The 22,829-nt window shown below is 44.7% G+C and overlaps 1 protein-coding gene across 5 annotated transcripts in view; it reads right to left on the bottom strand.

The window, feature by feature from the left end:
• Positions 1-4,463: 4,463 nt before the first annotated feature.
• ALS2 (alsin Rho guanine nucleotide exchange factor ALS2) overlaps positions 4,464-22,829 on the bottom strand; it is a 66,950-nt gene continuing 48,584 nt past the window's right edge. For all 5 annotated transcript variants that reach the window (XM_032799506.2, XM_032799505.2, XM_032799509.2 and 2 more), the window contains 9 exons: positions 20,700-20,817; positions 19,778-19,935; positions 18,034-18,156; positions 16,600-16,776; positions 15,679-15,724; positions 14,176-14,237; positions 12,762-12,911; positions 12,396-12,492; positions 4,464-5,796 (listed from right to left, as the gene is read on the bottom strand). In XM_032799506.2, the coding sequence (XP_032655397.1) occupies positions 5,758-5,796; positions 12,396-12,492; positions 12,762-12,911; positions 14,176-14,237; positions 15,679-15,724; positions 16,600-16,776; positions 18,034-18,156; positions 19,778-19,935; positions 20,700-20,817 (970 nt within the window). In that variant the 3' untranslated portion in view covers positions 4,464-5,757. The remainder of the gene's footprint in view (positions 5,797-12,395; positions 12,493-12,761; positions 12,912-14,175; positions 14,238-15,678; positions 15,725-16,599; positions 16,777-18,033; positions 18,157-19,777; positions 19,936-20,699; positions 20,818-22,829) is intronic.

Genomic DNA, 22,829 nt, shown 5'->3' with positions numbered 1-22,829 from the left:
GCCCAGGCATCTGCCACATCCAGAGCTGACTGTAAGGAAGTCTTGACTACAATACACCCTTCTACAATGAACACCTTAAACTCTTCTCTGGAGGCGTCTGGCAACTTGTCTGCAAACTCAGACATAAGACCATAAGAATGGTCCTACTGGGTGAGATGAAAGGTCCATCTAGCCCAGTATCCTGTCTTCTGATAGTGACCAGTGTCAGGTGCCCCAGAGACAATGAACAGAACAGATAATCATCAAGTGATCCAGCCCTGTTGCTCATTCCCAGCTAATAGCCATTGATGGACCTATCTTCGATGAATTTATCTAGCTCTTTTTTGAACCCTGTTATGGTCTTGGCCTTCACAATATCCTCTGGCAAAGAGTTCCACAGGTTGACTGTGTGCTGTGTGAAGAAGTATTTTCTTTTATTCATTTTAAACTTGCTGCCTATTAATTTCATTTGGTGACCCCTAGTTCTTGTGTTAAGGAAATGTTTACTCCCTCTCATATCTACTTTCTCTACACCAGTCATGATTTTATAGACTTCAATCATATCTCCCCTTAGCTATCTCTTTTCCAAGCTGAAAAGTCCCAGTCTTATTCATCTCTCCTCATACAGAAGCTGTTCCATATCCCTAATCATTTTTGTTGCCCTTTTCTGAACCTTTTCCAATTTCAATTTATCTTTATCTTTTTTTTGAGATGAAGTGACTACATCTGCACACAGTATTCAAGATGTAGGTGTACTATGGATTTATATAGAGACAACATATTTTCTGTCCTATTATTTATCCCTTTCTTAATTATTCCCAGCATTCTGAATAATTTGACTGCTTTTTTTTTTTTTTTTGACTGCCACTGCAAACTGAGTGGATGTTTTTGGAGAACTATCCACAATGATTCCAAGATCTTTTTCTTGATTAGTAACAGCTAATTCAGACCCCATCATTTTTAAATGTATAGTTGGGACTATGCTTTCCAAAGTGCATTAGTTTGCATTTAATCAATGTTAGATTTCATCTGCCATTCTGTTGCACAGTCACCCAGTTTTGAGAGATCGTTTTGTAGCTCTGGACATGGCCCTTTTGTGGCTCTCTTTTGTAGCACTGGTCATGGCCATCCAACGAACAAAGTTGTATTTAGAGAGCAATGCCTACTAGTTCACTATGCAGATCTGCAGGGAAGAGGAGGTGTAAATCTTTCTTCACATCAAGTCCATCCATTTGGACTCTGTCTTCAGGTATAATTTTCTACCTTCTCTGTCATTTGCTGCAGTTACATAAGAGTCTTAGGGGCTGGATGGAAGTTGAAACCCTCAAAACCCTGCACGGGGACTGTAATGGGGCACTCACCTCTTGAGTGCAGCCTATTGGATGGGCATGGTACTGCAATTGTTCCCACTCCTGGTGCCCCCAATAGGTTGCTGATCTCGCTAGGCAGGTCTTCAGTGGCTCAGACCTCTGACCAAGTCACACAGTGAAAAATAGACCCCTTCCAGGGCAGGAAAAAGTTCAAACTGTTCGCCCTTCTCAGGGTCTTCAACCTTGTCTCTAGGCCTTTTAAATCCAGTCCTTTGTTCAGTCTTGAAAAGAGCCTTTTCCCTTTCTCAAAGCTTTGGTGACTTTGCCAGGGGGGGCCAGTGGGAGGGAAACTCAGGCCTGCCCACTACTTTGGGTTCCAACACAAGCACTCTATAAACAGCAACCACATACTGCTCCAATTGGTTGCTGATGCAGTCCCTGGGCCTCTTCTCTCCTGGTCCATTTACCTTCACCCGTTACCTTAGGGTTAAAGTTCTCAGGTTCTCTCTCTCCCACTCACTCACTCACGTCCGTCACCCCAATCGGGGTATGGGCCGCTCCAGTAAATGCAACCAGTCCACCTCCTTTGGCCAGAGGGAAACCTTTTTCGGTCCTCTGGTCTCACTCAGGAACTGACCCGCTAAGGCCCTGCAGCTCCTTTTAGCTGAGCCTGCTGGGCTCTGATTGGCTGCTTTCATGAGTCCTCTTCAGGCACGAGAGGACAACTCACCTTCAGTGCTCTTTCCTGGGGTGGGGTGTAGTAGAACTACAGGGCCTCCAGCAGGAGGCCACAAAAGGCCAGGCACACCCCATCACAGGGACAGGTACCACTTCTCTGCATGCTTTGCCATGGGGGCAATGAAACAAACAAACATTCTAGATGGCCTTTGCAGCAGGATCCAAGAGATACTAATTTATCAGGAGGGCTACTCTCTCTGGAGTTAATGATGGGAGAATATCCAACAGCTTACGCATATTCTCCTGCAGAAAATTCAGCCTGAATGCCTAAGGGGGTGGCCATATGCCTAAGGAGGTACTGATATGCCTTAAAGTCCTCAGGCATTGAAGGAGAGCACAGCACAATAGCGTCACCCAGAGAGGACAAAGAAGCGGTTTGCTGCATCAATGATGGGTCCTGTTCTTGAACCCCAGGATCCATTCAGGATAATCCTGGAAGCCCAGAGGGAACAGGCTCAGCAGTTGCTTGTAACTGATTTGGGAAAGGGAACCCCCACTGGGACTGGCGATCTCACTGTGAAGTGGGTCTAAGAATGAGACCTCAAAGATCTAGGAACGTCCAAGCAGGCTACTGGGCAAACAGATCTTGGCATTGGTGGCCAGTAGGCACCAGGCCAAAACAGCCCTTGTCCTGACTGTGGGAACAAAGTCATTCTCAGTATCAATGGTGATATGAGGACAGTCTCTTATCAGGGCAACAAAGAGGAATATGACCCAGGCGTCCCAGAGATTCTCAGAGACAATGGGGGAACCAGCCCTGACAGGGCAAGCAAACAATAGCACTCATCCAGACCCCAACACAGGGGCAGCATCAGTGCCAGTGAGAGAATACAGAATCGGCACTGACAGAACCAAGTAAGGTACACTCCCATCCAGTATTAGGAGGCACTGGTACAGAGGCCAAGGGCAGTACCAAACTTGATAACGGGATCAGCTGCCAGAGCAATGACAGAGCCAAAGGGCACACCAGCATTGAGGGAGTCTTTGGGACTTGACACAGATCAGCCTCGATTCCAGTCTGGGACCAGGGCAGTGAGAGCTGTAGTGCCGACAAACCCAGCAGCTCTGCAACGCATCCAGAAGGTGCCAAGGCACAACAGAGGATGAAGCAGTAGAAGCTATAAAAACACCAGAAAAATTTTCCGGTGACTATGCTTGGAGTGCGCATACACTTATACTGGAATGGACATGTGCAAGCACTCGAAGAAGAAAACTCCTAAACTAGTGGAAAGTCAGGCACAGCAGGTCTGATGCTGCTCAATATGCCACCAGCATCGAAACAGTAGGTGCTGGTGCAGACATGATCAGTACTGGATTCAGATGCCCCATCGCCAGAACTGGTGTTGACAGTATGAGCTCTCCCTGATCTTAGCGTGGTACCACAGAACAGTCAGACAGACCTACTCCATCCCACATGCCAGAAGAAGTATGGTGCCAGTCAGTATTCCTTTTAGAAGCATCTCCCCAAGCCCTGGAGTTGTTCCAATTAGTCTTATGGGACCTATTCTCCCTCCTCTGGTGCAAGAGGAAGAACTCCTCCTCCTATTAGAGAGAAACAACAGAGTCCAAAAGTGAAGGGGCATCACCTCCAGTTCCAAAGGTGACCACTGATCAGATGAGGACCTTAGTGCTGAGGCGGATCTCATGGCCTGCTCCAGGAAGTGCTGCTTCAACCATAAGTCTCTTGCCTCCGAGTCCTCTTTTTGAATGACTGACAGACAGAGCACCACTCCTTAACATATCCCTCACCAGCGCACAACACACACCTCGCGTGGGAATCATTATTAAGGATGCTTCCCCCTATGATGAACAATGCTTGAACCCTGGTGAGGGTACCACACAGAGCCGTCATGTACCCTAACACAAAACTAAACCTAATGTACTACTATTATCTAGAGAAAAAAAACTCTCAGAAAACAGATAAAAAACAACATGAGATGAAAACACCCCACAGATCTCTGAATCTAGCTGGCAAGAGAGGGGCTTGGTTCACAGAGTGCGACAGCCACTCCTACAGGTACTGCTCAGCAAAGTTCTCCAGCTTTGGTGCTATGGGCACACGCACATCCAAATGGAACACAGCTGAATCTACTCAAAGAAGAAATGGTTGTGAAGTACTTTAATGAAAAAAAAAGAAAAAAAGGTCAAAACAAAAATCCACATGCTGCAGTCTTACTCCCCAAAAGCTCCTGTCCCTTAAGAGGTTTTTGAAATTCAGTAGGAAACAGTTTACTTAATTAAAATAACTATTTTTGGATCTAACAACAAATATTTTCTCTAAGCACACCTTTGATAACAATTATTTGTATTAAAGAGACACCTTTTAAAAGAAGATATTAGTGGGACTCTAGAGATAGGTGTTATGTTAAATGAGATTTTAAATAGACTCTTGCTGTACCTTTTAATTTTCTTTTCTCCAACCATCCACAAAAAGTCTCAAAGACAAATACTCTTTACTTTATTATGAAAAGTGCTACATTACAGTCACTGCTCCCAACAGCATTTCAATGAACAGTTTTGTTTCTATTTTTTAAAGGGTCAACACACAAGCCATGATTCTGATTTCCAAAACCAATTTAGCCTTTACTATGCTAATTCAAGGTAAGTCATGAGAACATTTCATATATCTCCCACTTTTCTGTCAGACATGGTAAAGAACAGCACCCATTTTATCCAAATGTTCACTGGCATTATTTGTATAAATGAAGATAAATGTAAACCACAAGAGAACATGCACACAAACAAAAACCCAAACACTGAGATTAAGTTTTTGTTTTACAATACCTTTGAGAATATAACAGTGAGTTTTCCCTTGCCAAGTACAGCATAATAGAGGGAGCCAAAATCTCAGTCCAAATCTAGTGTCACTTAGTTTAAAACACGTTCTCATTCTCCTGCAGCATGGACTTCACAAGAAAACTGTTCCAAAAACAGCCTGCACATTGTTCATCCTTGGGACTTAGAATGCAAGGCTAGGAAAAATGAAACTAATAGTTCTGCAAAAACTTATAAAGTACCAAATTCAGCAAAGAAATTCAAAACCGCTAGTGCTTTTTGTTTATGAAGTTAATTAAATAAGAAGGATATGTTCTTACCACTGTGGATGTAAAGGAGCCCATGACAATTTGATGATTTCCATAACAGCAACTAAGGGCTGCTTTCAGCAATCCTGCTACAAATGATTCAGTCAGAACCCTTCTAGACAGATATTCTGTAAACTGCCTGTTATAAATACTAACACAGTAACTTTTCTTTTTCCCTTTTTCAGACACAAACATAATTAGCAGCTTAATTCAGGAAGACACAGAGTGGTTCTATGATGCAATGTAATCCTTTTAAAGCAATCTGTGGTCAGTGCAGGTAGATTCAGGAAAACCAGAAACCCACCGTCTAAGAAGCCATATGGCCAGACTACTCTTTACATATTAACTCCAAGTCGATGTCATGCCTTTTAAAAACACTGCTAATTTAGGAAGAATAAACAATCCCTCCTTTAGACCGGCAAATAGTCTCTCTTCTTGGAAATTGTTGGACAGGCCAAGTTTAAGTATTACTTTTCTGCTCTGTCATTTCCTCTAGTTTGCCTCAGTAATTGGTTTTTTCAATCCTTATATGCGGTTCAGAAGCAATATCCACATATCTCTGTTGTAAGTGCCATTCTAGGGAAGAACATGGATGTTGCTGAAGCTCCACTCAGTAGATACTCATCTACTTAGGTTGCAGAGGCGATCTAGGTGAGCTTTTCATGTTGAATCTGGTAGTAACAAGCCTGAATTGAAACAAAATTCAGTTTAACTTAAAAATACTACTTTCCATGATTCCCCCCCATCCACCCCAGTTAACCTACAAAATGCGCTACACATCTATAGATTTAATCCCCCCCCCGGCTTCCCCGCAGGACCCCAGGAAGTTAGACTTTCTGTGGTCACTGCACAACTGATAACATTCACTGTGCAGCAATCTTGTTAGATGTCATGAAGTATCAGAGGGAAGGTCTGAGCTTTTAAGTTCAAATAATAATGTTTACCTCCTCATGGAATGGGAGGATGGTTTGGGACTCCAGATCCTTGGGTTCAGTTCCAAGTTTTGTCACAGATGTCCTGTGTAACGTGCAAAAACCCCATGGCAGCAAGTCTCAGAGCCTTGGTCAACTGACTCAGGCTTATGCTGGAGGGCTAAAAATAGCAGTGTAGATTTTTGGGCTTAGGCCGGAGCCTGGGCTCTGAAACCCGGGAGAGGGAGGAAGGGCTTGCAGCCCCAGCCCAAAAGTCTACATTGCTATTTTTAGCCCCGCAGCATGAACCTGACTCAGTTGACCTGGGCTCAGACTCACTGACAGAGATTTTTTTAAAATTTTTTGCTGTGTAGACAATCTTTCAAATAGATGTTTTTGATGTACCCAGACATTACAATAAAAGGTCCTAAGAGTAGCTAGAAAAAAGCTCTAGCTTAGACAGCCATTCAGTTCTAATTGACTGTTTCATATATTGTTTAGATAGGCAGCAATTGGAAACTTTGGGAAAATACTCATACCAATGGCAAAAAAAAAACCCCCAAACCATTTACCTATCTTTTGATCACTGTTGTTCTTAGAGATGTGTTGCTCATGTCTATTCCATTCTATGTGTGGGCATGCCCACGTGCATGGTTGTTGGAGATTTTTGCCTTAGCGGTACCCACAGGGTCGGCTGCGGTGCCCCTTGAAGTGCTGCACTCATATGTCAGTATATCAGGCGCTGCCAGCCCTATGCCCTCTCAGTTCCTTCTTGCTGGCAACTTCAACAGAGGGACAGGGGGGCGGGTAATGGAAGGGATATGAACACCACATCTCGAAGAAGAAGATACGAAAAGGTAAGTAACTGTTTTTTCTTCAAGTACTTGCTCGTGTCGATTCCATTCTAGGTGACTTACAAGCACTGTCCATAGAGGTGGATTCAGAGTTCACGGTCATGCAGCTTGGAGCACTGCTCTGCCAAATGCAGCATTGTCTTGAGCTTGCTGATTTAGTGCATCTGGACAGATGTCTAGGTAGCAGCTCTACAGGTATCTTGGACTGGAACCTGCGCCAGGAAGGTTGCTGATGACACCTTTTCCCTGATCAGGTATGCTGTCATGACTGTCAGCAGAGGCACGTTTGCCAGCTCATAGCAGTAGCGGATGCAGGCAGTGATCCAGAATAAAATCCTTTGAGCAGAATATCTCATTCTGTCTGCCACCGCCACAAACAGTTGCATCAACTTATGTAACGGCCTTTTCCTGCCTATGTAGAAGGCCAGTGCCCTCCTGATGTCCCGAGCGTGCAGCCTGCGTTCTTCATCTGATGTATGAAGCTTTGGAAAGAAGACAGGTAAGTATATATCCTGGCCAGTATGAAACTGGGAAACAACCTTGGTTACAAACACCAGGTGTGGTCGCAGCTGGACCTTATTCTGAAGAATACCATATAGGGCGGCTCTGAAGTAAGCAAGCACCCTGATCTCAAACACCCTGTGGGCCGTTATCACAACCAGCAACAAAACCTTCCAAGAGAGAAGCAGGAGGCCAGGGGCTTGAATGGGGCACCCATGAGTCTTGACAGCACGAGATTCAGATCCCAGGAAGGAACAGGATCCTGGACGTGTGGGTAGAGATGTTCCAGACCTTTCAAAAACCATGTTGTCATATCATGAGCGAAGACCAACTTGCCTTGGAACGGAGGGTGGAAGGCTGCAATAGGGGCCGGGCGGTCTCTGATCGATGACAGAAACAAACCTGTTTGAAGTGCAGAAGATAATCCAGGACCTCCTTCAGAGAGGCCTGCTCAGCCCAGAGATGCCATGCCGAGGCCCAACACATGAACCTTTTCCATTTGGCCAGGAAAGCCACTCTGGTGGAATATGTCCTGCTACCCAACCAGAACTGCTGAACACAAGCCGGGCATTCCTGTTCGTCCCGTTCAGCCATGCAGTCAGGCATAGCGCCACTAGGCTCAGGTGCAGAAAGCGGCCATGATTCTAGGACAGCAGATCTGGCCAGAGGAGCAGCTGCAGTGGGGTGGCTACCAAAAGGTTTGGCAGCATGCTGAACCAGTGCTGGCGAGGCCATGCAGGGGCTATTAGGATAACCTGCTCCCTGTCCTGCTTGATCTTCCCAAGGACCCTGAGAATCAATGACACTGGCCAGAAGGCATACATTAGAGCCCCTGACCACGGGATGAGAAACATCTGACAGGGAGCCCCTGTCAATCCAATGGTATGAACAGAACACATGGTATTTCCTGTTCTGCCTGGACGCAAACAAGTCCACCCGGGGAGTCTCCCACCTCTGGGGGATCATACTGACCACTTCTGGATGGAGTGACAACTCATATGGGTACAAGAAGATCCTGCTGAGGTGATCTGCCAGAATGTTCCTGATCCTGGGCAGGTGCGCGGCTACCAGATGAATGGCATGTGGCACACAAAAGTCCCAAAAGACAGAGAGCTTCTTGGCATAGGGCCGATGACCTGGCTCTGATGTAATACATTGTGGTGGTACTGTCCGTCAAGATCTGCTCTACCTTGCCCTTCCGGTGAGGTAAGAAAGCCTGGCAGGCTAGGTGAGCCACTCTGAGCTCCCTGAGGTTGGTATTGAGGGCCAAATTATCCCACAACTAATGGCCCTGGGTGCTGAGCTTGCCCAGGTGGGCTCCTGAGCCCAGGTCTGAAGCAATGGAGACCAGGGTCAACAACGGGGCCAGGGCCACGAAGAGAACTCCCTCCAACACCAACCAGAGGTCCAACCACCAATCTAGGGACAACCAGATGTTAGACTGACTACCCGGTCTAGGTCACACCTGTTGAAGATGTAGACCAATGCCAGCCACGCCTGCAGAGTCCGGAGATGGAGCTGGACATGACTGACCATATGTACACGCGGCCAAACCACTACAGGCAGGTGTGAGCCATGGTGGACGGGTGGTTCTTCACATGGGAGATCAAGTCCAACGTGCCCCGAAACGTGGATCCGGGCAGCTGAGGCATTGCTCTCGAGCGTACCTTCAAAAAGCACTTCTGACCCCCAGGATGCTTTGCCGGGCTGGGCTTTGTGGGTGAGCGGAAGGAGGAGGAGGGACAGTGACTAAAACTCGAGTCTCTATCCCTTCTCCTTGCAGACCCATCGAGGCTGCCAAAGCCTTGACAGCAGGGGGAGGCCAGAACTGCTTCTTTGCAGACTGTGACATAGGTATATCCAGTGAGTGAAGGGTGGCCTGAGTGTCCTTCAACCCATGCAGCCTCACATCCATCTGCTTTGCAAAAAGAGTCCAATCCCATTGAATGGGACGTCCTGAATTGCTGCACCTCCTGACTACTGCCCTAGCCACTATGTCCTACATGTTCTATGCAGTGATCCTTCTAAAACTTTTCCCACCAATGTGCACCAAAATGGAGGTGGTGTGTGACACCTGGGCTAGGGGTGAGGGTCACCTCTCCCCACTGCGGCAGGTCCGTGCTGGGGCTGGGGGAGGGACACATCTCCCACGGCTGTGGCAGGTCTGTGCCGGGACTTGGGGGAGGGGTGCCTCTCCCACAGCTGCAGCAGGTCCGGCCCAGGGTGGCTTGGGGCTGTGGGAGAGAAATCTCTCCTGTCACAGCCCTGAGCACCTGTGCAGGGAACTTTGGTCCTATACCATTTGGAAAGAGCACCTCTCTGCTGTGGTACGCTTCTCCACCACTGGGTGCCGAATTCTCGGGCCAAATCTTAGGGGAGGGACTCCTTACATTTACAGAGGGAGTCCTGTAAGTTAAAATTATACCTGCCCAAGAGAGCCTGGTGGTTTGCTTACCCAGAATTGCAGGCTAGCTGTCGAATAGTTTCCCCCGAAAAGTCCAGTCTTTTGGCCTCCTTATTTTTAGGAGTTTAACTGGTGTGCCCCTGCTTGTCCTCCTCACTGGCTGCAGAAATGACCAACCAGCTCAGATGCGGGTGGGTATATAGGTACTCGAACCCTTTGGCCAGAACAAAGTACTTTTTTTCAGGTCTTTTGGAAGTGGAAGAGCTGGACAATGCGGTTTGCCAGAGGGCCTGCATGATTTTCAGGACGCCATCATGCACTGGTAGGGCAGGGGTAGAGGCCGAGAGCACATTAAACAAGGTGTCTGCCTGCTCAGCCAGCTCCTCCACTTCTAGGCCCAAGTTCTCAGCCACCTGTCAAAGCAGGGTCTGGCCCTTGAGCATCCCACGACCACCCATGGTCACTCCATCCAGAGGATGATTACTGTACCATCAGAGGTGTCCCTGGGGCATCATCCCCCATGGGGGCAGGGGGTTTTGGGGTGGGCATTGTCTCCCCTACCCCTGCCAAGCCCCCTGCCATCAACTGTTGCTCTGAGATGGTGGTAGATGAGCAGTGCGAAGGGTGCATTGGCATCACCAGCATGCCCCATGCGCTCCAATATCACCACTGCGCTGGCCACATTGCCATGGTGGCGCCGTGGAAGTCGACAGCCTCTGATGCCCAACAACGCTGGTGGGGTCTCGACAAGGGGCTAAGCTGCCCTTCTGTGCTGGAGGAATCCTCTTCTGGTGACCATGGCAGGGCTGTCGGCACCTCTGTCTGCTGGCCATTGCCACCAGAAACTGGTGCTTGGGAGTGGGAGGACCGTTGCTGGTGTTGGGGGAACTGGTGTGGCAGAGTGCTCCCACAGAGTGGGTGACTGAGATCTGCACTGAGAGGAAGACTGGCAGGAGAGCAAACGGCATTGGTGATGCAGTGACCGGCGCCCCCACTAGGCGATCCGTGTCGAGATGGTGGGGACTGGGAACGTGGTGCTGGAGATTGAGTGCCTGGGAACGTGGTGCCTTGGCTCAGCGGATTGGCAGCACTCAACTGCCCTCTGGGGGGTCTTGATGGCTGGCTTGCCCTTGGAGGGAGCCTTTGCCAATTATTGTGGCACACGTGGGGCCAGTGGTACAAGTGGACGGCTCTGCTCTCTTGGCATTGGGGAACTTGGGAAGGCATTTATGTCACCACAAGTTTGGGTCCGCAACCCCTCCCGGGAGTTGGTAGTGAATCCTATAAGGGGCTAAGGGACCTGACTGGGGAGGCACGTCCACATGACTCCAGAGTGGCTGGGCGGCCCAAACTGGGTCCTTTGCCCGATGCCCCATGGCCTTTCTTGTTTGGTGCTGGGGAGCTGTGCTTCTTCTGGGTTTTTTTGGGCACCGGTGCCGAGGAGCAGTGCCGGGTGAAGCCTAGTGCCAGAGGTGCACTGCGCATTGAGGCCGAGGTACTAGGGGTCAAGTCCAGCCAGGATGGCTCAGAAGTTGGAGCAAGCCTCCATGAGGAGAGCCCTCAAACGAGTATCACTCTCTTTCTGGGTCCTGAGTTCCAAGTTTTTGCAGATATGACACTTATCCTTCACATGTGATTCCCCAAGCACTAGGGGCAGCTGCTGTGGGGGTCACTTACAGGCATAGACCTGTTAAAGTCCGTGCAGGGCTTAAACCCTGGGGACCAGGGCATGTCCCACCTGGGACAAAGACCCCAATTGGACTCTAACTTCTAACTACACTTAAATACTTAAAACTAACTATTATGAACAACTATTTACAAGGCCCTAAGACTCGACGTCAGAAGAGGAGAAACCACTAACCCTTGTTATGCAAGGAAAGGCGCTCCAACTAACCACCATGAGAGGTAAGAAGGAACCGAGAGGGTGTAGGGCCAGCGGTGCCTGATACACAGCAATGTATGATCATGGGACTCAAGAGGGCTCCACAACAACTGACCCTACGGATACCGCTAAGGCAAAAATCTCCAATGACTGCCACACACCTAGAATGGAATTGACATGAGCAACACATCTCAAAGAAGAACCGGACAGATTGTGTTGTTACTAATTTAACAAAAAGAAAGTTTTTGATATTTCACCTAGAATTTTAAACAGCAGCATTCACCTCCCCTCTTTCCTGCACTAGGACATAAAAGCAATCCCACTTCCAATTTCCACATTGGAACCCCTGCACACTAGAACAGAACATCAGATGTTACTACACACTAGAGAGCTCAATCATCACAGGAGCTGCATGTTCAAAATTTCTTTAAACCAGGAATTCGATTTTTCTGGTGAAAGAGGAATCAGTACCAGCACATTAAGTTTAAGTCTGAGCAAAATGAAGTGATTTTGTATATGTACATCCCATTTTATTAATAACCAGCATTAGCATTACCTTGAAATTTTATCAGTGGGTGGCGCCAGAAGTGGTTGAAAGAATTTGTTAACTTTCATTGAAATGTAAATTGGTTCTAGTTGTGGCCATTGCCATAGGAAGGGTACAAAGAATATTAGCTGCCAGAGAAAAGACAATAGGAATTTTAGACAGTTGATACGTAAATTTCATACTCACCTTCAGAGTAGTGAACATGATGCCTTGTTCCCCATGCTGGAGATACGGATCCATCAAGTCCTCGATCAAGTGCACCTCAGACCCCAAATTCCTTATCCTGTCACGTGAGCAAAAGACATCATATTTTTCTAGCCTTTTGTACTTTAACAAGCTTTTTGAAATGGGCAAAATGTTTTTTGCAGCCTCTGTCAGAAATGGCTGAACTAGTTAGGGTTGCTAACAGCTCTACCTGCACTAACAAACTACCCTTAAGACCCTCCAGCTGTACTGAGTAAAGTTCTGTTTCAACTTTAATAAACCATCCCCATTCAGGAAACAATTTAGTTGGTCTGTGAGTTTTATTACATACTTCAAAAAACCACTTACCTGGCTCGTAGCACCACATAGAGAAAAACAGGAAATAAGTCATCCATTGACCACAAGAAGTCTTCCTGAAGAGTCTCAAGCACACTCTGAGAAATCTCTTCAAAAGTCTGCTGGATCACCTTCAGCTTGTCGGATGGGGTAAAGGTTGTACTATTGGGAAAGGAAACCATCGGGATTACAATGAAGAGTTGCAAACCAACTTATCTTAATAAAAAGACAGTTTGTTAATTTCTGTTTTTTTTCTTTTTCAGAAAGCTAGAACCCTTCAAAATAGCCACTGATCACATTTGCTTCACAGCCACAAAAAGCTGCCCATTTCTAAGCCTATACCAGCTGCACAGCATACTGAGTTGCAAGTAAACCAGATCAAGAGCTATTACTGAACATAAAACAATGTTATGTAAAGCTATTTTAAATCAGTGCTTGCTGTTTGAGAAGACTTTCTTCATTACTGCCACTCAAACATTTTTAAAACGAGAAGACCAGCAATTAAGATAGTTTCCAGCCATTAGCTGTGAAAACTACCTCCATAAGCAAGCCATTTTGTCCTGACTGCTTAAAAAATGCACACGCACAATTGATTATGTGTCTTCTCCCTTTTGTTTCTGTCAAGGTAGCTTACAAAGACCTGCCTTGAAGATATCAACTGCCCCCACACAAAAGGGCTCACCCACCTCCTCACTGCGAAGTTACTAACATTTTTGGCAGAAAGACAGAAAAGTCTTTCAAGGCTCCTTGTTCAATGTGAATGGCAACAACATCCTGAGGCAAACTGAAGACCACAATCTAATAACTAAATTAAGGGTTTGCCTACACTACCCAGCTTTTAGCGACATAGCTGTGCTGCTTCAGCTGTGCTGCTAAAAGGCATGCTGTAGCTGCTGATTGCCAGCAGGAGAGAGCTCTCTCGCCGACAAAAAAACTTCCACCCCCAACAAGTGGCAGCAGCTTTGTTGGCAGAAAAATGCTCCTGCCGACAGAGAGCTGTTCACATCAGCGCTTTTTGTCTGTAAAACTGTTGTTGTTTGGGCAGGGGTGGCTCTAGGGATTTTGCCACCCCAAGCACAGCAGGCAGGCTGCCTTCGGCGGCTTGCCTGCGGAGGGTCCGCTGGTCCCGCAGCTTTGGAGGACCTCCCGCAGCCGTGGGACCAGCAGACCCTCTGCAGGCAAGCCACTGAAGGCAGCCTGCTTGCCGCCCTCAAGACACCTGGAGAGCGCCCCCAACGGGCTTGCCGCCCCAAGCACGCGCTTGGCGTGCTGGGGCCTGAAGCCATCCCTGTGTTGGGGGGGGGGGGGGAGGAGGGGAACGTGTTTTTATTTTTTGCCCATGAAGTTCCAGTGTAGACAAAGCCTTAGACTGAGGCAGTATTCTGAACAGGAAAAGCAAGTCAGAGGGATAAAGTCAAAGGATTACCTGATCTGTTGTAAACATTCAACTGCTGAGGCAAAGCAGACATCTTTTGTGTTTGGTACCACCTAGGTAATCAGGAGAAGATCAGAATCTTTCTAGTAAATACTTCTGACAGCTCACAAGAAAGCGAACATGGGTATTACAAAGTTAGCTATCCAACTGTATTAAATATGAGTGAGAAAAATGCAGTAAAATAGAAGTATTTTTTTATAAAGTGATTTTGGGGCACATAAAAGATGCTGAACTGACTTAAACTGAAGTCCTCTGTCAACAAAACGGTTACTTGTCTGGGCATTGTTGATGTAGGTTTCCTCATACTGCCCCACCAATAGATCTCAACTCTGACCTAGAAGGATCAAGTCTAGAGGCAGAGAAATTCAGTCTCTTTTTTGATTCAGTCCTTTGCCTCACTCCTCATGATGCCAACCAGGAGGCCAATTAGAGTGAATTATATTGAAAATGTGTCTGTGATGGTGATATTTGTCTAAAATCAGTCGTTTCCAAACTTGTTCCACCACTTGTGCGGGGAAAGCCCCACACGGGCCGGGCTGGCTTGTTACCTGCTGCATCTGCAGGTTCGGCCGATTGCGGCTCCAGGCCAATGGGAGCTTCTGGAAGCAGCGGCCAGTATGTCCCTCAGCCCGCACCGCTTCCAGCAGCTCCCATTGGCCTGGAGCAGCGAACCGTGGCCACTGGGAGCCGCGACTGGCCAAACCTGCAGACATGGCAGGTACACAAACCGACTCGGACCACATGGAGCTTTCCCTGCGCAAGAGGCGGAACAAGTTGGGAACCACTGGTCTAAAAGGAATTGGAAGGAGACCACCAAAATAGTCTCACATAATAGCAACCATCTGATGGGAAAGAAATTTGGTCACCACTGACCTGTGCTGACTGAAGTAATGACCTAAAACTAAAAGGCTCTGTATCTCTATGGAAAACTGAATTTAAGTTTTTGATTAAGATTTCTATCTACAGCATAAATCTAGCCATATACGTAAACAAAATATTTAGGTTAACTAGTAAGAGACTTCTGATTGTTAAGCCACCATTAGTGGGAAACAGAAACTGGCTATTGTTCCTAATTGTATAATCTGTTCCTTCATCACCAAAAAAAGGCATCATTAATAATGATAATCTACAATAAAAGTGGTATTACCCTATTTTTAAAAAAAGTCTTTATCAAATGCAATTTACAACTTATCCCTGGTAAGAGATGTTTCTAACCTCATCCTCTTTCACAACTGTGGACCAAACAAAACAGATGCAGGCTTCTTTTAAAATATTAAAAGTTCTCAGAACTACGCATCCTCTAATATATGGAATAATGGAATTCTGGATAGAGCTGCACTTCTGAAGTGACAGCTGCTTACAGTAAGGACGTCTAACATAGCTTTAAAATACATACAAAAGATGTAAGCATAAAGGAAAAACAAGAGAATAATAAATATGTTGCCAAGTGTGTGACCTCACATATTCCTCTGTTCCATTAAAAAGTGGATATACCTTTTTACTTTCTCCAAGGATGGACACAGTCACTGGCCAAAATTTGCTGTAAGAAACCACATGTATTCAATTAATAGAATGAGTTACTGTTTTTTAAAAAGTGATTTTAACTTAGTTTTTGCTTGAAGTACAGAAAGGGACCCTCAAGATTTTTCTAATTTCCTCCCCCCACTACATGATTACCTACACTTAGCAGAAATAGTTGAAAATACTATAATTTGGAACACTACCCTCCAATTCTTAACTTCTTTTTAGTTTTCTATATTTATCAGGCTACTTCTTTTCCTATCACCAAATACCATATTAGTTTAAAATGAGCATCTGTGTGATCAGCCCCCTCACATACTACTTACTACAAAGATAGTTACATATAGATGTTCTGATAGTCAAAGAAAAGGAAATATAGACCAGCCCATGACAGATTAATACAGCATAGGACAGCAGTTCAACCCGCGGCCCAATTAGCACTCAGCACACAGGTGGGCTGCAGCTAACAGCCACCAGGCTGCATGGGGTCCGGGGTCCAGGCTCCCGGCTGCCTGGTTGGGTTGGGATTGCCGGCTCCACATGGTGGGGGTCCAGGGCTGCCACCCAGCCTCGCAACAGCCCCCCAGGGTCGGGGTCCAGAGTTGGGGTTGTCTCAGGACTGCTGGACGGCCCCTGTGAGGTCAGGGCCCAGGCTGCCACCCGACCCCACAGCTGGGTCCAGGGTCAGGGTTCCACTTCTGGCCCCACTCTGTGGAGGGGTCTCCGGGCAGGAGACACTGGATTTACAGCTCTGTGGGGCCCACAATGATAAAATTGGTTGAGAACCACTGGCATTGGAAGGATTTTGGTACAGTGCCTTTACCTGGCCATGGTTTTCCAAATATCACAGTTTTGTTTTAGTGTTAAAGCCATTACTTCTAACAGCATACTCACAGCTGAACTCCGAGAAAGCTCAGAAGAGCTGTATCTGACTGTTTGTTTAGACGAAGAACACATTCCCAGTAAATATCCTCCTCACGTTCATTGTCCAAGGCATATAACATAAACAAAGGAGGGTAGAGTCGTGGTAACAACACAGGAAGCAGCAGCCCAGAACTGGTTACCACATAACTGAAAAAAGCAGAAAAGAAATGGGTGGGGGAGAAGAGACAAGAACACATTTATAGAAAAGGAACTGAGCCAAACAATTAGAACATATACATAGCCATTTCAGAGTATGTTCAGTAGGGGAGAAGGATAAGGAGAGGGTGCAGGTTAAGGAATTAACACTTGTGCTAAATTTACAATTATGAGTAAGATTCTTTATTTAACACCACAGTCCAGGTACAACACTGTAGAACCAAATAGGTACCAAGTAGGCTTTCCTACACAAGATCATAAGAACAGTCAAACTGGGTCAGACCAATGGTCCATCTAGTCCAGTATCCTGTCTTCCGGCAGTGGCCAGCGCCAGATGCTTCAGAGTGAATGAACAGAACAGGGCAATGTGTCAAGTGAACCATTCTGTCATCCAGTCCCAGCTTCTGGCAGTTAGAGGTTTAGGGACACCTAGAGCATGAGGTTATGATCCTGACCTTCTTGGCTAATAGCCATTGATGGACCTATAGCCATGAACTTATCTAATAATTTTTTGCGCTTAGTTATACGTTTGGCCTCCACAACATCCCCTGGCAATCAGTTGCATGGGTTGACTGTACGTTGTGTGAAGAAATACTTCTTTATATTTGTTTTAAACCTACCACCTATTTATGTCTTAAGGTGCCCCTGCATTGTGTTTTATGTGAAGAGGTAAATAACACTTCCTTATTCACTATCTCCACACCATTATGACAGAGGTCTATAAAATCATGATTCCCCACCCTCCAGTTGTCTCTTCCAAGCTGAGCAGTGCCAATGTTTTAAACTCTTTCCTCATACGGAAGTGGTTCCATATCCCTCACCATTTTTGTTGCCCCTCTCTGTGCCTTTCCCAATTTGAATACATCTTTTTCAAGATGGGGCAATCAGAACCGCATGCGGTTCCTGCAATGCTAATTCAAAACTTGTATGTAAAATCTGAATCATAATGCAACACTCATCTCCCAGCCATTCAAGTATGGTATTTGAATTTAGTCTCTACTTTAGGCCACTCAGAATGATGTTTGCTTATGACAATCTGTCTTCGGAGCCAAAAGCTATTTTCCTCCCTCCTTACTAGATATATTTTTCCCTTGGAAAGTGTTTAACATAGGTACAAATCTAAGGTACCATTTCAGGACAGCACTTAAGCACATACTTAAATGCTTTCCTAAGAAGGGATTGCTTTACAAATTGGGTACTAGTTTATGAACTGACTAGTTTATTGAAGACAATTTTTCCCCTACAAACCCAGGTTCAGGAGATTCTGATCTGGAGTCCATTTTCCCACTACAGAAGGATTTCCTTCTCTTTGTCTCAGTCACCAAGAGTGGAATTGTGCTGCCCTCTTCAGGAAGATCAGGAAACAAGAACCTCAAAGATAAAATACATAATTGCATCATTTGATTTATTAGAAGAGTCCATAAATAGCTAATATAGTCATACTTCTAAGGGAAAGCAGAGGAATTTATCTGAGACACACACTCTTCTAACACAAGTTGCACATGGTGATTTCTCCTGGGTGAGCCTAGCAGCAAAGCCATATCCAATTATTTAAGCTTATGACACAAATAGAAACAGCTTGATACACATTAATTAGGTTATTTTTCCTCAGCTCCTTTTTCATTTGGCTCCTCTCTTCATTAGCTAACTATTCAGGCAAGGTCGTGTCTTAAAAGATACGACAATCTCACTAAGGTACATCTGGGACCAGTAATTTTAAGAAACCATAAACTATTGACATCATGCAAGAGTGCTCAATAACAATCAGATTCCTGGAAAATTTGGAGAGACAGAAAACAAGTACGGAATTATGTAATATAGCACAGAGAATGAATTAGGGCATACTGTGGGTTGAGAGAGAATTGTTTTCCTAAATTTAAGATTTTTGTCCCACATAACCTTATTACTATTTAATAATCAAAACTGTCATCAACTACCGACCTGGATAGAGTAGCACAGTGTCAGAAGATTTGCTGAGACTACAACTACTGTTTGGCTTGGGGAAAAAAAAAAAACAAAAAAAAACTTAAAATGTGTTTGAATATTCTACAGTTTTCTTATTCGTATTTACAGATTTCTTATTTAAAATACATGTTCTTAAAAAAAGATTATACTGGGGTTCACAGTACGTGCCACGTGTAACCATAAGGTTTAGTTAAAAGTCTCAGTGTATGTTGGTGTAATGTTTTCCTAGTCAAAATTAAAAACATTCAGTTTTGCACAAACCTTAACTATAGTAACACCTTCATCTACACTAAAAATGCAGATATCCATAGTAGAATAATAGACAGCTTGGAGAATAACTTACTGTACTACAACTATAGCAGCTGGTAAAAATCTAAGCACGGCTCTTCACTTTAGTTTGAATGGAGATTACTACCAAGAATTCTTACAGAATACACTCCTGTGAATCCTGTGCTACGTGTCTGAGCTTGGTTTACATATTGCTCTAATGCCATCCCCTCAAACATCCCCTGTATACACTGGCTTGGAAACAGACATTAGGACTTGTCTACATGATGGACTAGTCCACACTAGACAGGCATAAATTCTAGTGTGTGCTAGTGTGTTGCGTACTAACTGGGCTGGCATGCACTACAAATTTGCATTACTGTAGCACTCTTTGCAACAGGTCAGTTACTGCACAACATGCTAGCGCGCATTAGAATTTACACTCCTCTAGTGTAGACTAATGCACTATGTGGACAAGTCCTTAGAGCCCAGCTAGAAACCACCATATTGAAGAATGCCTTCCACTGTGGACAGAGCCTTAATGGGTTCCACTGTGGACAGAGCCTTCAGGGGGAAAGGGTTTTCTGTACAGATTCATCAAGTCAGCTAAGCACAGAATCCTGTCATGACTCTTTTCAAATTTAAGAGGAATGGGGGAGTGCTGGCACACAGAGCCAAATTAATACTGACCAGATTAGGAGAATGAAATGTTTTTCAGTACATCCAGCAGCAATTTGACTTAAAACACGATGCTTCTTACCTGATCAACTGGAAGATGCGTTTGAGGTAGGATTTAATTTCTCTTACTGCCTCTTGTAGTAAACGCCGATTGGCTCCCACTCCAACATAGGTCATTCTGTATACAGCTACTAGTGTCTCCACAAGCCTCCCCAGAGGGTGGAGAGGAGTGTCACAGGCCTGAGTGGAGAGGTGTTAGAGAGTTACCAGCTATGCAGCAGTAAGAGAGACAGATCCAAGAGACAGAAATGTTGTTATCCCTTGTGAATAAAAAGAAACTTGAGTACAAGAGACACAAGCAGGAGTCTCAGTTCAACTAGTCAAGGTTCAATAATTTAACCTTTTAAAAAAGTTATACATGCATATCAACTACACATACGACATATTACACATACAAACTAATTTCGGAAACAGTCAAAACTTTATTTTGACTGTAAAGTTTATACCAAGCTGAAAAGTGTAGCAAACTCCTCTATTATGTAAGAATTCACAGAACAGCCACCTCACGTAACTCAGCAAATCATCTATGCAGTTATACAGAAAACCCGCAAAATATTTCAGTAACCTCGCAAGTATTTCAAAATTCCACAGAATGTTCTATTGGGACTCAGCACTTTTTAGAGTGATGAAACATGAGAAGCATAGAACAGACTTCATGAGCAGATTGGTATTACCAGAAAAGTGACCATGAGGGCTGAGGCTTTAGAGAAAGCAGCACCCATATATTTTTCTTATTAATTGGTTGGTTAGGTGAATTTGGCAATTACTTGAGAGAGCAGAACTTAACTAGGACCCTCAATGTGCAAGTACAGAAACTAACAGACACTGTACATTGATACTGACTGAAATCAGCTGGATAATTTAAGTGGCAATGAGCAAGTTACGACACCTGAAATCATGCTTTATAGACAATAGCCAGCAATATTAGATGATGCTCAGAATACCTTTATTAAATATTTCTTGATATTTTCATATTTCTCTAGTGTGAAGGCACCAACATGTTGTGGAATGAACTCTAAACTCTCCAGTGTCTGAGTGTGTGAACGACTCAATAGTTCTGGGCTGCAGAGATACAAGGACAGAGATATTGTATGGATTATACATGAAATATGCACAGTACATATGCATATATTTAATCAGATTTTAGAGTCTAAAGACATATGAATAAATATTTTTTTAAGTGAGGTGGGAGGATAAATGGTGGATTAGGAAACATTTCCCTTCTCAAACCTCTTCATGTTGACACTGTTGTTCACGATGAACTTTCTTGCTCCTCCTGCATCTCTACCTGCAAATGTGCCTATCACCACTTCAACAATATTGCCTCAATTTCACCTCCGCTGAAGTCCTCATCCATACTTTTATCCTCTCTCAATTCTGCTACTGCAATTTGCTTCTCTGTGACCTCCCAAAAATCTCACCTCTACAGAATCTAGAACGTGCAGAATGCTGCTGCCCATCTTGTCGTGTCTGTGAAACAAAGGCACCTCACTATATCTCTTTGGTAGAAAAATCCATGGAGTTGAACACTGATTTCAGTATCATGTGCAAAATGGCTAATTTATTTGAAAAACTCTGCACAGATTTGCTCCAGCTGTCTCATGGGTCTCTCCTACCTTCATTTAATGCCATCTTCCTCTTTTCCTTTGCACAATTTACACTCTTGGTACAAGAGCCTTCCCTGAAGCTCTTTACAGCCCTTCTATACCTATTTTCTTTATTAGTGATTTCCAAATTTCATCTATTCTCCCTGGCTTCTACCTCAGTGTCTCTCCTCCTCTGCTTTTATTTCTTATTTGAACTTTTTAAATACATTATGAATCTTTCTGAGAAGTATAAAAGTTGGATTATGGTCTGTACTAACTCAAGCCTCTATTACAGAGTTCACTGTGTATTTTAATATACTTCAGAACAGATTTAGATCATGACTGTTTCTCAACATTATTTAAAATAAGATCGACACATTTACGTAAATGTGTCTAAGGAAAATCTCTTCTAATACACCTCTACCTCGATATAATGCTGTTCTCAGGAGCCAAAAAAATCTTACTGCGTTATAGGTGAAACCACGTTATATCGAACTTGCTTTGATCCGCCCCCTGGAGCACTGCTTTATATCCGAATTCATGTTATATCAGGTCACGTTATATTGAGGTAGAGGTGTACATATCAATCTGTTGTGACAGATATGGCAATTTCCCAACATATCCTGGACAAACCTTACTGAATTAAGTTAAAGTATTTTAGGAATTCATTGTATTATGAAAGCAAATGTTTATGTATTAGTGTGGGATTGTATGCATTGTCTTCGGTGGGGGGAGATATGACTACTGTAAACCCTGGGAGGTGTTATGAGCTTCAAAAGAGACTCTTAAAAATGAATCAGACAAGACAACTTTTAGTTGAATGGGTACCCCTAGGAAATACTTGGATGAGAAGGATGCAATTCCCCATCTCCAGACCCTCCTTTTGAAGCTATACCTTGAAGAGAAACCCATTGGCTGGCTGATTACCTATTCAGAGTCTCTGCAGATCAAAGACTCAAACTATATAAAGGAAAGACTTCAATTCATAGATATCTTTCTTCTGAGCTAGCAGCTGTTACAAACTTGTGACTCCATCACAGGGTTTGAAGGACTGATCACCTGCCACTGCCAGAGCCCTTGTTAGAGCTAGGGTAATCTCTGGTAAGCATACTAGCATGTAGGTAGGTTCTTTTGTTGTTGTTTTTTAATGTTTTCTCTGTAATGCTTTCACTTTAAGAATAAATATGCTTGCTTAGAAAGGGCTGTCTAGCTAACTTATACCTATGGGCAATTATGCTGTTTATAGCCTCTGAGGAGAAAAACAAAGAAGGCCTACTTAGGTGGTCTGACTTGCTGGGGTACTCAGTGAAGGCAGGGAACTGTGCAGCCTGAAAACCCTTCAGTCAGGAGGGAGACAGACACATGTCTCCACCGAAGAGAGGCGATAACTGGGGAGCTGGAAACTTACAAGTGCTTACCATTGATGGACAAAAGGGAGACAATACAGGTGCAGTTGCCCTGCACTCTGACAACTGTACCCCCTCACAC

This window comes from Chelonoidis abingdonii, chromosome 10 (assembly GCF_003597395.2).
Source record: "Chelonoidis abingdonii isolate Lonesome George chromosome 10, CheloAbing_2.0, whole genome shotgun sequence".
Taxonomy (NCBI): Eukaryota; Metazoa; Chordata; order Testudines; family Testudinidae; genus Chelonoidis; species Chelonoidis abingdonii.
Note: the sequence above shows the minus strand (reverse complement) of the source record. Positions and strands in the feature narration are given on the sequence as shown.